The sequence below is a fragment of the Apostichopus japonicus genome, chromosome 23 (assembly GCF_037975245.1).
Source record: "Apostichopus japonicus isolate 1M-3 chromosome 23, ASM3797524v1, whole genome shotgun sequence".
NCBI classification, from domain to species: Eukaryota; Metazoa; Echinodermata; class Holothuroidea; order Aspidochirotida; family Stichopodidae; genus Apostichopus; species Apostichopus japonicus.
Window position 1 is genome coordinate 17,708,383 of NC_092583.1, and position 13,426 is coordinate 17,721,808.

The window sequence follows — 13,426 nt, forward strand, 5'->3', positions numbered from 1 at the left end:
AGACTATCGAATTAGATCCAATTTAAATTCGGTCGATCCGAGGGGTGACAGTCACTTATTAAGTTTCTCCTACATCCTCCAAAGAGGTCAAAATGTGATACGTTTATCGTCATATTGGAATTGGAGGTAATGGTCTGGGTAAGGTGAACATATTCTTCCTATGAACACAGGATAATGGAATTGCAGACTGCCAATAAATTCCATTTTCCGGTAAGTAAAACTCTCGCATAACTGTTACCAGTAGATGAGTTAGTGGATCAGTAAGTGAGGGTAAGTTAAATATACATCAGAAGCATAAAGCTTTTTTTGTACTTTTTTCCGCTTTTAGGCTTTTTACGCTTTCCCGTTGAAGATATGTAGACTAAAAATCTGAGATTTCCACATTAACTGTATACATACAGATGTCTGACAGAACTTATGTTGGACAGAATTTTTGTATACATTTATGACATATTACGATTGTCAGTTACGAAATCCAGTTACATCATAGCGACAGATGCAGGCTTATTAGTAATAAATTGTAGAGTTTACATGGCGACGACACATGACAGAAACTGAGAATGAAATTAAACGATAAACTATATATAGGCTACTATCGCGTATAAGCTTGTACGGTATACTAGGTGTATGGGGAACAATGATAAATAGGGTTACATAGAGCTTCCTATATATATCTAACAATATAAACAACAACTGAAAAAGCAAAATATAGAGGCGCGAGATTCATATTCTAACCGACTATGCATTTTGTCCAGAGTGTGATGTCATAGTGTCAAGAAGAAGTCCAACTTTTGATTTCTTGTGTGAGTGTGTGTGTAGGTTTCTTCATATTTCTATAACGAAAGTAAGCATTTCTGTTACAAAAAAAAATGTCTTTAGTGCTAGCGTATTCTAGTAAACTAATTATAAATGTAAGAACGTTATCTTTTAAGCACCACTTCTTAATAATTACTTAAGACAGGTACTCCAGTTTTCAAGCTCCGTGATGAGATTATTATGCTTGCTCAAGTCTTCGACGGTTATGACATGGACAAATGCACTGTGATATCTCAAAACATAAAAAATTTTTTGCTTAGCTGTTCGCGGAAGTTGTGTCTCTCAGACGGGTTAATTGACAAGAGTTGGTTTTTTGTCTTCATGCGAAGAATCGATAAATTATTAAAACCTTTCGTAAACCTTCAGGTTTAACCTCTCATCGTTACGCTCTGTTGGAAGGAAACATTTTAAGTATTTTCACAGACATGTATACGTAACCTTGTGCAACATTCAGTGATGCGAAGAGTCTGTACAGAGACGAACTTTCTTCTGTAGAGACTGAGATTTTGTGATATTTAAATGGAAATACTTTTCATGGCAGGAGATACTGATTAATAAATAGAAGAGATGGACCAAAACAAACTTCATAAATATCCTTTACATGTACTGACTTTGATATTTAAATTCGTAGGGGATAACCACGTAAACTGTAACACGGCGTCATTGATCTCAGGTGTGAACATATAGCGGTTTGTTTTCAGCCGTTGGCTGGGTGGGTGTGGAGGAGATGGAGGGAAGGGGGGGATGGGGGAGGGGCATGCGGGATATTGTTATTATTGTTAGAATAAAATGCATAAAGGTGTGGTGATTGTCCAGTGGTCGGTTGCTTCCTAACGTTACTTTTGATTGAGAATATTGTCCTTTTACTACCATACTGCACGATGTTGAATTACTGTAATCATTATGAAGCTATAGATGAAGGGCAAGGGAGATTATCGATCTCCCTTCATCCCAACCGTCCCCTCCCCTCCCCCTGCACATGCACATGCACACAAATGACCTTGTCACGATGCAATCACCGACCATGCTATTTATGCGGTTCCGTACTCGAATGATGCAGACGAACGGATGTGATTTCAATAATTATTTGTGACTATGGTGACCGGTAAACATGCATGTGCCTTTTGGTCATCGTAAAAAGAACTGATATAACATTATTTTCATCTCTCTTTGATTTGTGTTTCCCTGTTTTTAATTTTTCGACATTCATCTTGTTTTATCAAACAGTTTCCGTTGGATGCCGTATAGAGTGACGTCATACTCAATATGGATACTACGGATGCCTTTAAAGAGTTTGTTCTCCACGATTCCAAGAATTTTGAAGATGACTATGATCTTAACGAAGTCCTGGGAAGGTGAGTGGAGAGTCATGTGAGTGGAGAGTCATGTGAGTGGAGAGTCGTGTGAGTGGAGAGTCGTGTGAGTGGAGAGTCGTGTGAGTGGAGAGTCGTGTGAGTGGAGAGTCGTGTGAGTGGAGAGTCGTGTGAGTGGAGAGTCGTGTGAGTGGAGAGTCGTGTGAGTGGAGAGTCGTGTGAGTGGAGAGTCGTGTGAGTGGAGAGTCGTGTGAGTGGAGAGTCGTGTGAGTGGAGAGTCGTGTGAGTGGAGAGTCGTGTGAATGGAGAGTCGTGTGAATGGAGAGTCGTGTGAATGGAGAGTCGTGTGAATGGAGAGTCGTGTGAGTGGAGAGTCGTGTGAGTGGAGAGTCGTGTGAGTGGAGAGTCGTATGCAGTGGAGAGTCATGTGAGTGGAGAGTCGTGTGAGTGGAGAGTCGTGTGAGTGGAGAGTCGTGTAAGTGGAGAGTCGTGTGAGTGGAGAGTCGTGTGAGTGGAGAGTCGTGTGAGTGGAGAGTCGTGTGAGTGGAGAGTCGTGTGAATGGAGAGTCGTGTGAGTGGAGAGTCGTGTGAGTGGAGAGTCGTGTGAGTGGAGAGTCGTGTGAGTGGAGAGTCGTGTGAGTGGAGAGTCGTGTGAGTGGAGAGTCGTGTGAGTGGAGAGTCGGGTCATGTGATTGAAGAGTCATGTCAGTGGAGAGTCGTGTGAGTGGAGAGTCGTGTGAGTGGAGAGTCATGTGAGTTGGAGAGTCATGTGAGTGGAGAGTCATGTGTAGCAGCCGATCACATGACATAGATACACCACGATGAGCACTGTGTTTGTGTTGGCAATGCGGTGATGTAGTTCTCTTTAAGCACATCATTGGAAATATTTCGTGAATATGTAGCTGTCTATACACATGTTTTAACACTAACAATAGACTAATTAACATACATCGCGGCGAACGTTGTTATTGCCAGTGCTCAGACAATCATTCTGCCCCGAGTCTTATATGCAAAGGAGACTGACCTAGGTACACCTGTTGTGTCATAGAGGACAAAACTTGCTTTGGAAACACTTACATAGAAGAACTTTGACCAATTCTGAACAATCACACAAAATGATTCATAAACCGAGAGACAGACAGACAGACAGACATAAGGCGATTGTTAATGCTATAAAAGTTCATAGGAGCTGCAAACTACATGATCGGCGTAATATACCAATCGTGTAAATTACATCCATTATATCATATTTTAGTTTCAACTCAACCCACCGAAATCTTCAGTTATAAATCTATTAAATATGTGACGTCACTCTTGTAAACAGTTCTAGCTTTGAGATATAACCTATACTCAAGAAGGTCATGTTGCTAAATGTACCTTGGATATATAACAGTATTTAGATAAAACGAATTCAGAGACCGATACTTTATATCCGTATATACAACAGGAATTGCGTCTCACAAACAGTCGATCTTGCCTCGCAGAACTTAAGAAAGAATTCATGATGAGAAATTAATCATATTTGTTGCAGACCTTATGTTGGTATGCGAACTTGCGCAATGGATGCTCATACCCAATAGTTCAACATTTCCTCTGCAATACGTGAAGCTATATATGATATGGACACACCATGCAGAAACGCATCATTCGTTTATGGCAAGCCATGTGGGACAAACACTGCATAATATATCCGCGGATTAATTGGAATTTATACGCGTATTAATTGGAATATATACTCGTATATATTATTAGCCAATCATATGGCTTAAATATATCCGCGTATTAATTCGAATATATACACGTATTAATTCGAATATATACACGTATTATTCGAATATATACACGTATTAAATAAAATATATATGGGGATTAAATCCAATATATGCACGGATTAATTAGAATATACACGAAAAAACATTTCCGCTCTTGCTGTGTACATATACCAACGATAAATGATTTGGCGGGCTCGCGAGATCGCTTCAAAAAGCGAAACTTTATACATGTACAACACATGTATATTTGAATTAATACGCGTATATATTCGAATTGATACGCGGATATATTATGCGGTGTTTGTCCACCGACATAGCCAGGAATTTGAAAGGGGGGAGCACTTTTTGCGATTGATATGGATTTTCAAAGTTGTAGGCACGACTATCTGAGCGGAGCGCCACCATCAGTTGGCGCGGAGCGTACAAGAAAATTTTTGGTTTTACAAACCCCCCAGATGGCCGGAAACGGCCCTTCCCGAGTGTTCATTCTGGTTCCCTGGCCTCTTGCTAACTTGAGACACCTCATTCAATATCACTTTTGAACCCAAAAAACAAATGAGTTAAAATAGTACGTAATTCAATACTACATAATATATTTAAAATTAGCAAGGTACATGTACAGAGTAGTCTTACGTTTCAACTTCTGATACTTATAGATACAAAGATAGGCCTGAAATGTCTTTGATACAACTATAGCCAGTAATTGTCTTTGATACAACTGTAGCTATTAAATGTTTAAGTTAGCCTAATAAGAGAAGGCGAGAGGTATCCGACGATTGCAATCTGATGCAAATTTCTCAACTGTTTTCTCAACTGAAATATTATCTGCGTAAACGGGTTCTTAACTACATGTTAAAAAAACTGACAAGATCGGATCCTAGTCTTTTTCGGCTGGTAGAGTGTTGAATGAAACGGCACGCGATAGAAATGACAGCCTAGATGACAGAAGAATAGGTCACCTAATTTAGCCATATTCTTGCTACGTTCATTTCAATAGTTTTTCCTGTCTATAGACTCTTAAACTCGTCCAGCAAGCTTATCGATTTGTATTATGGGTGTTTTTAAAAAAAAAAGATAACTTGGCCAAAAAAAATGTAGGCCCGGGCCTACAGTGTTACATACTGGCTACGCCCTGATCATATGATATCATAATCAGCAGATTTTGTTTCCTGTTTGAGTTCTTTTACATGTTCTTTTACATAATATATCAGAAAGACAAACATAGTGCTCTTTTACAATTTTTCCAGTAGGATGATTCTTGTTTATTGTCCAATGTCTGGACTTTAATACATTTGACGAACTTAACTGATGGACAATATAAACTTTCATAGTTTGTAATATTGCCAGATATGCAGTGGCCTAAAAACAAATATCGTTATCGCAGTGTATTAGCAGTGTAATAATTATTACAGGAAGTGCGTATCACGTACGATTGCTAGCTTAGCTTCATGCTGTTCGTGCAACACCTTAGGACGACTCATAGAACGAACGTTGTCGACGTTGTTGTGCATACAGTTCGTGACATTCCATAGAGTGCGGTTAGGTAGGCAATATGTATTTTATTACACAGTGGCCAACTGTAGGCTTGTAATTGGCTATAAGCTAAATTTAGCTAATTGCATCTGCCAAACTAAGTAAGTAGTTGAGTCAGTAGGCGTGAATGTTACTACGATTACAATCGAGTTAACGGAGCTGACGAGTATTCAAGATCAAAAGAGCACTGACAAAATACCATGCTAAAAACGGCAGTTTAAAAAAAAACGACACTGAAAGGGGGGAGCGGTCGCTCCCCCTGCTCCCCCCCCCCCCTAGCTACGTCCCTGTGTTTGTCCCACATGGCTTGCCATATTCGTTCCACTATTGATGCGTAGCACCTCAGCAATGTAGACATTCATGCGTTGAGACCTTCAAACGTACGAAGAGACTTTCATATTTCATTTGATTTGGCTAGCAGCCAATCAGAGTCAGATGATCTTCATATCTCTGACAGTTGTTACTGTATCAGTACATTGCATGCTGGCTGACAGGCTCCTGTTTCTAAATGGATAGCATATAGTTTGTTGCTTGCAGTCGTAACCGATATGAAGGTGTTATCTATAATATAATACCTGTAAGAAACAAATACACATGCATAACTATACATAAATATAGATGGGATCAATGGGATTAACGAGGATTAGCGAGGATTAGCTGGGATTAGCGAGCCTTTACATCAGGTTACCAAAAAGTCACGAGTATCAGTGAAAATTTAAAGACCAATTCGAATTCAGGTTTCGATTCCTAAACCAGTCACATGATAGGCTGTGTCTCTGCCCTGTCCATTAGATGTTATGAGATCAACAACATGGATACGTTTCATTCTCCTTCAGAAATATGTCTCCTTTCTTTCCTTCATTTTCTTAAGAGAAAGTAAAGGAAACAAAATTAACCCTTGTCTTTAATTTGTTGGTAGCCCAACAATGACAAGGTTTCAGAGAGGGAAATGTCCACCTCATTTTAAGTCGAGCATGTTTTTGATAATTTTTGATAGTCCTTCGCCAATGTTTGTTGTTTATGCCTGTCGCCTGTGCACATAGCCTGCACAGGGTACAATGATGACTATGTATGCGAGATATTATCAATACACCAGCCATGCACGCAGTCATACTATGGTCTCTTAACATCCTCTTGCAATAATTTACCTCATCCTTCCCTCTTCCATCTTCATCAGCATTGTCATCCGCTTTGAATTTTGATTTATCTCGGTATCAATTTTCATGACCATGCATTGATAATTTCCTCCGATTCGTAAATTATAACTCGCCATTAATGTTTGACTAGGCTATACTTCACGCTAATTAATTTCACTGTCACCGTGCTCTCAAAGAGAAGTGAAAATGTTTACAATAAATACGTAGACAATCAACGCAATATATATATACTCAAAAGATCAGAAGGAAAGGCGTTCGATGATATTTTTAAGTGGCAGCAATTCTGATAATGATTGAATTCCTCTGTTAAGAGTCTCAGAGTCTGTTTTATATTAACATATAATGAAGACGAAATCGCCGTACCATCTATACCAGTCCAACAATTTATGAAAACACATAAGTCAACGACTCAAATATCTGTTTTACTAAGTGGGCATACTCATAAAGACCCAAATGTCTGTTGCACTAAGTGGGCATACTCATAACGACCCAAATATATTTTTCACTAAGTGGACATAATCATAACGACCCAACTATATTTTTCACTAAGTGGACATACTCATAACGACCCAACTATATTTTTCACTCAGTGGACATACTCATAACTCGAGCAATATCTTGTAGTAGTTCTTGGTATTCCTGTCGTTGTCCTTGGTCTTGTGAACTTGTTCGTGTTCCTTGTTCTTGTCCTGTCATTTTATATGTTGTTTCTGTCTTTTTTCTCCTTGTTCCTTTGCTGGTCCTTCTTCTGATGTTCTTGTAATTTTCCTGTTCGTGTACATGTTCCCGGACCATTTCTTGTTCTTTTTTGTGTGTGTTCTAGTTCCTGTACCTTTCTAGGCTTTCTTGTTCTTGCCGGTGTATGTACTAGTTCCTGTACCTATTCCTTTGCTTGCTTGTGTATGTACTAGTTCCTGTACCTATTCTTGTTCTTGCTTGTGTATGTACTAGTTCCTATATCTTTTCTTGTTCTTGTCCGTGTATGTACTAGTTTCTGTACCTTTTCTTGTTCGTTCTTGTGCATGTACTAGTTCCTGTACCCTATTCTTGTTCTTGCTTGTGTATGTACTAGTTCCTGTATCTTTATGTGTTCTTGCCCGTGTATGTACTGGTTCCTGTACCTTTTCAATTCAATTCAATTCAATTCTTAAGACTTTATTTCAATCTCTTGTATTTAAGTATCCAATTTGACAATAGATGTGGGTAAATGTACAAGAGAACATAGAGAATTCTTGTTCTTTCTTGTGTATGTACTAGTTCCTGTACCTTTACTTGTTCTTTCTTGTGTATATACTAGTTCCTGTACCTTTCTTGTTCTTGCCCGTGTGCTCATTGTCATTATTATTGAATCATATATACAAGAATAAATGCCATAAACATGAGAATAATATCCTAGCTCGAATGACCACTGAGACCAATATACATTAGTATTTCACACTTAGTTGTGCATGCATGTGATACGCAGTGTTATTAAATTATATTATTTTAATACCTCTGGCTGAACGGTACACAATATCAAAACGTATGAAAGTTAGTTGCGTGGTATTAACGTCAGCAATTATAACTATGACATCACCATTTGATTAAAATAATTGAATATCTATCACGTAATGTTGTTAAGATGACTGTGTTCCTTACCTTGCTTTGGCAAGTAAATTATCTTGATGATAGCTATACACGTAGCCTAATACGCATATAAGAGGTCTGAGGAATTACAGAGAAACTGGTTGAGTTAACCATCCTCGTGTTTCCAAGTATAAACGTTAAATGCAAACCTGGACTTTGGTCCAAAGATTAAGTACCCGTACACGATAAAATACTTCAGAGCAAGAAATTGAAAACAAAAATGTACGCAAGTTGTAAGAAGAACTTATGAAAAGAAAGTAATCTTGGAATTCACCTGAAATGATGAGCAGACATGCTTCCAAAATCGACAAAGCGGGCTCAGAAAGGTCGACAGTTTTTTATACTTTTATTCTGTTTTAACTAACTTAACAATGTGTTTCTTTGACCGCTTTATAGTTTTACCTTTAGAATATGCATCCGTGTGACCTTGTCAGCTTTTTGCACAAATGAAGAAAGTAATTTCAAAATCTCACATCGAACAGAGGCTTGAGTGAAATATGAATAATAATACACCAAATTAGGCCAAGCTAACATTGATTCTCAGGGGATTAACCCATATTTTTGTAGCTGGTTTCTCGGAGAAGTATAAAAATTTATGTTACCGAAAGATTGGGAAATATCTGTTCTGAGGAATTCATATGTGATAGATTGTCGTATGCTGACGTCATCTTAACTCAGTTAATATATACCAGTGACGTGCATACTATTGAATTTAGCTCTCATGGGTTCTAACATAGTTGATTAACACCTGCGCAACATTAATTTTGAAATCTATGTGTTCTTCCAAGCCTTGCTTTCTTTTCGTTTGGTCGATATAGGCCTTCAGTTCTATACTAAATGGACCGAATGTTATTTTTATATAGGTTGCTGTTTAACAACCTACGAAATCCTGTTTATAAATCTTACACCACATTGTACGAGGCATATTGATTTTCATTGCTCATATTCAAATATCTATAAGAAAATGATAAATCATTTAAAAAATGAGTCCACCCGAAACAAGATATACTCAAAATACTGTATCATGTATGATTACAACTTTAATGTTCTGTGCAATACCATATAAGGTACAATATATTATTTGACACAAGATACCCTGCGATATAATATACGATAATATACGGTGCATGGAATAATATATACATAATATAAATTATGATATTTTACTGTCTTACACCTTGTCATGCCACTCCGTACATCGTATACTCATCCATGTTATTAAGAATGATACAATGTATAAACGATATGTCAGAAAGCAGGCTTTTATATATGATTGCTATTGCATCTCACGATACGACACCATCATGTTCGATAACATGCCATATGATATGGTACTATATACTATATATATTAAATGATATAATTCATTATGAACGATGCGATGCGATACACGACAAATTATAAAACGATCATACACACTGAGATAACACACGGTGTGATGCTAGTGATAACATATGGTACAATGCTAATTATTAATGACATGATACATCACGGTTTACATTTCTACATCACGGTAAACGGAGAGAGTGGACGAATATGCGGCATATAATCCAGGGAAACACACCCAGAGGATATTATCGTGCTGTTTTCATGGACCGAGGGGACTAGTATACTTCGGCCTCGGCATAATTAACATGACTTCGTCCGTGGCATAATTCATATGATATTTAATTTCCTAATTTTATCCTCAGTGGTAAGTTCGGAACCGTCTACAAATGCAGAAACAAACAAGATGGAAATGTTTGGGCAGCTAAAATCATCAAAACTCTGCGATCTAAGGACAAAGATGCTGTCAAAAGGGAATTGGATATTATGAGTCGATTGAAGCATTCAACTCTATTAAGATGCTTAGAAGCATACCAAACCCACCGGAAAACCATCATGGTCATGGAATGGTGAGATGAATATTCATAAGGTTTAAATACGTCGCTTATTGGACGCCAAAAATGCTGTTATATGGTGTCTTGTATTAATAGACTATTGCTTAGTATGTTGGAATAGATACATATTCAGTTATTTTAATTTCAGTAATGACAAACAAGCTTAGTATCAGCCAATCCTCACGTGACAGTATTTGTGAAAAAGAACCGTTTTGTACATGTCGTTTAATATGTCGAGCAATGTCATCATGAATGATACAGCCCAATGAATGACGTATTTTGTGGACAGGGGAAACCTCATATGGTTAGGGTTAACCCTAACCTTAACCCGAGAAATACTGCATCACATGCAGTATCATGCAATACCGTACTTCTTGAGGAAATGCAACTTGCCACATTATAACTTGTCTTGAGAGATGAAAAAACTTGAGGTCTTGGTGCTTAGTATGTTGGTATATGGATACATATTCAGTTATTTTAATTTCAGTAATGACACACAACCATATAGCTGTATCTTGACAAATTAGCATATAAATGTAAATATAGGATAAGCTTAACTTCCTAATCCATTTGTTCCAAGGTCGATGTTATTGTTTGTAAAACGATGATTGAAAATTAGACTATTTTAACTATTCTTATTGTCAATATCATAGGGTTTGATGTGTGCTTGTCGTGAAATATGTAAGAAGCAAATAGGGGTAGCCTACTTGAGAAAGAGTCGAAATTTGCGTTAATATGCGCCCCCCCCCCCCCATTCCTTAGCATTCCCCTTTCCTTCGTAAATGTGCAATAAATGGATACAGTTTCTTTATGAATTCAGTGGCGCTCGATTCTTCAAATAAGCCAGAACCGCAGTTTCTGCATCATGTGTGCGTGTATACGACTCTACAGTGTACATATTTTTGGCATATGAGCTTAAAACAACGTACCTGGGATTTATCGTGCGTTACAAAAATGCGCAGGGGTTTAAAGTGACGTCATGTCTCTTCTTCGAACGGTTCTAGATTGCCTAATTGACAATCGATCATCATTAAACTTTAGAACTTGTTTTATATTTTCAATGATGAAAATCCACTTTATTTTCTTACTTTTCAGCATTACAGGCGGTGAACTTTTTGAGCGTATTACAGGAGACGATATCACATTAACAGAGGGTGATTGCATTAGTTTTATGCGTCAGATATGCACTGGTGTCAGCCATATGCATCAAAATCACATACTTCACCTTGACTTGAAACCTGAAAATATCATGTGTCTCGATAACACCGGATATGACATCAAGATTATAGACTTTGGTCTTGCGCAGAGGTTTAAAGAAGGAGATCACCTGAAAGTTATGTTTGGAACGCCAGAGTTTGTAGCTCCAGAGATAGTTAGATATGAGGAAATTGGATTTGGTACAGATATGTGGGCTGTTGGAGTCATTTGCTATACCCTGTAAGTATAACCATTCAGGTTGATATAGAATGTAAGTTTAACCATTCGGGTTGATATAGCCTGTAAGTATAACCATTCAGGTTGATATAGCCTGTAAGTATAACCATTCAGGTTGATATAGCCTGTAAGTATAACCATTCAGGTTGATATAGCCTGTAAGTATAACCATTCAAGTTGATATAGCCTGTAAGGCTGTAAGTATAACCATACAGGTTGATATAGCCTGTAAGTATAACCATTCAGGTTGATATAGCCTGTAAGTATAACCATACAGGTTGATATACCCTGTAAGTATAACCATTCATTTGCTATACCCTATAAGTATAACCATTCAGGTTACTATAACCTGTAAGTATAACCATGCAGGTTGCTATACCCTGTAAGTATAAATATGCAGGTTGCTATACCCTGTAAGTGTAACCATTCATGTTGATATACCCTGTAAGTATAACCATTCAGGTTACTATACCCTGTAAGTATAACCATTCAAGCTGGCTGCAACCTAACCGTATGCTTGTAACACAGAGTGTGTGTAATTACCCCATCGCCTTACAACTCTATCCGCATACGAAAACAACAATATGTTAAGTACTAACTTGTTATATTGTTGTGACCGTACATTGTAGTAAAGTAGGCTATATATAGAGAGAGAGTCTGATAAATAAATTAATAACAACGGTACCCTTGAATGAAGTATTGCCCGCTAAGTATGTTAGTAAGTCAAATAACAGTTCCTAGTGTTTTATCGATCATTTACAGACACTTTCATAACATTTCTTCAGCCAGACATTTAACTGTATAGTTCAACACTGCTCAAGGTCTGAGAATTAGTCAGGTGATCGGAACCTCCAACTTCTTGAAATATTGTCGGCCATTTTAAATATCAACTTGTTGGTCGTAGTAGAAGTTATTGCCAGTACTTATGACTATTTAGGTCCATGGAAACCAAGGCCCATGCAACTTATTACCATTGCAACTGTATAAGAATTACTGCTTACATGCTCAGAATACAAAGCATTGCGATCCAGTTAACAAACAAACACGCAGTCGACGACTCTTCATTTGGAGCATAAATTAACATCTCCCTGTGAAGATATCTTGGCGTTTAGCTAAACACCTTCAACAAACAACTTTACCTTTTAACACAGGTAACCTCTGAGAGACTGGATGAGTTTTTTTAATGGTGGGAATTAGCACTCTGGAATGAAACCGTATACAGATTCTTTTAAGCATTTCCTACGTGGATTACATTCAAAACTATTGACTCCCCCCCCCCCACCCCCATTTCCCTGTCATAACTTTCACATGTTAATCTGCGACTTGCAGAGCAATAACGATATCACGACTTGACACTGATTTTAATCTTGATTCAAAACTTAATTTTTATCAATCTGATACCCTTGAACAATCACAGATTGAAATCATTTCTTTTTTCATTTTCAACTAAAACAAATTTAAAACGCAGCAATGAATACTTCTTTGGTATATATCATTTATTTAACATGAAATGACTGTGATAATTACATTGGCAATTAGCATATGTTTTATCTTACATGATAACAACGATATGAAAATTAGTGTTTAGTGTATTATAATGTAGTACATTAATGTTACAATAAATGCTTCACATCTTCAGAAAACATGTTACTTTTCAAAATATTTAGCTTTGGCTCCTACTTTTAAAACAAATATCACATTTGTTTGATTTATTGTTTTAAATCTTTGATCCTTGTGTACATTTATGTCAAACAAAGTATCTTCTCTATTAGATAAGAAAAATCTTTCCAAAATTTCGATTAGCCAGTCTAAAATTAATCCTGTAAAAAATCATTAAAACCTTCTCGTTTTTAATTCATTTCGTATAAAAGTAAGTCGGGTGAAATATAAGGGTA

General features: G+C 37.3%; 1 protein-coding gene across 4 annotated transcripts in view; it reads left to right on the forward strand.

Annotated features, from left to right (window-relative positions):
- LOC139965033 (myosin light chain kinase, smooth muscle-like) overlaps positions 1-13,426 on the forward strand; it is a 116,341-nt gene that overhangs the window by 32,272 nt on the left and 70,643 nt on the right. For all 4 annotated transcript variants that reach the window (XM_071967197.1, XM_071967194.1, XM_071967195.1 and 1 more), the window contains 3 exons: positions 2,044-2,171; positions 9,909-10,112; positions 11,193-11,534. In XM_071967197.1, the coding sequence (XP_071823298.1) occupies positions 2,083-2,171; positions 9,909-10,112; positions 11,193-11,534 (635 nt within the window). In that variant the 5' untranslated portion in view covers positions 2,044-2,082. The remainder of the gene's footprint in view (positions 1-2,043; positions 2,172-9,908; positions 10,113-11,192; positions 11,535-13,426) is intronic.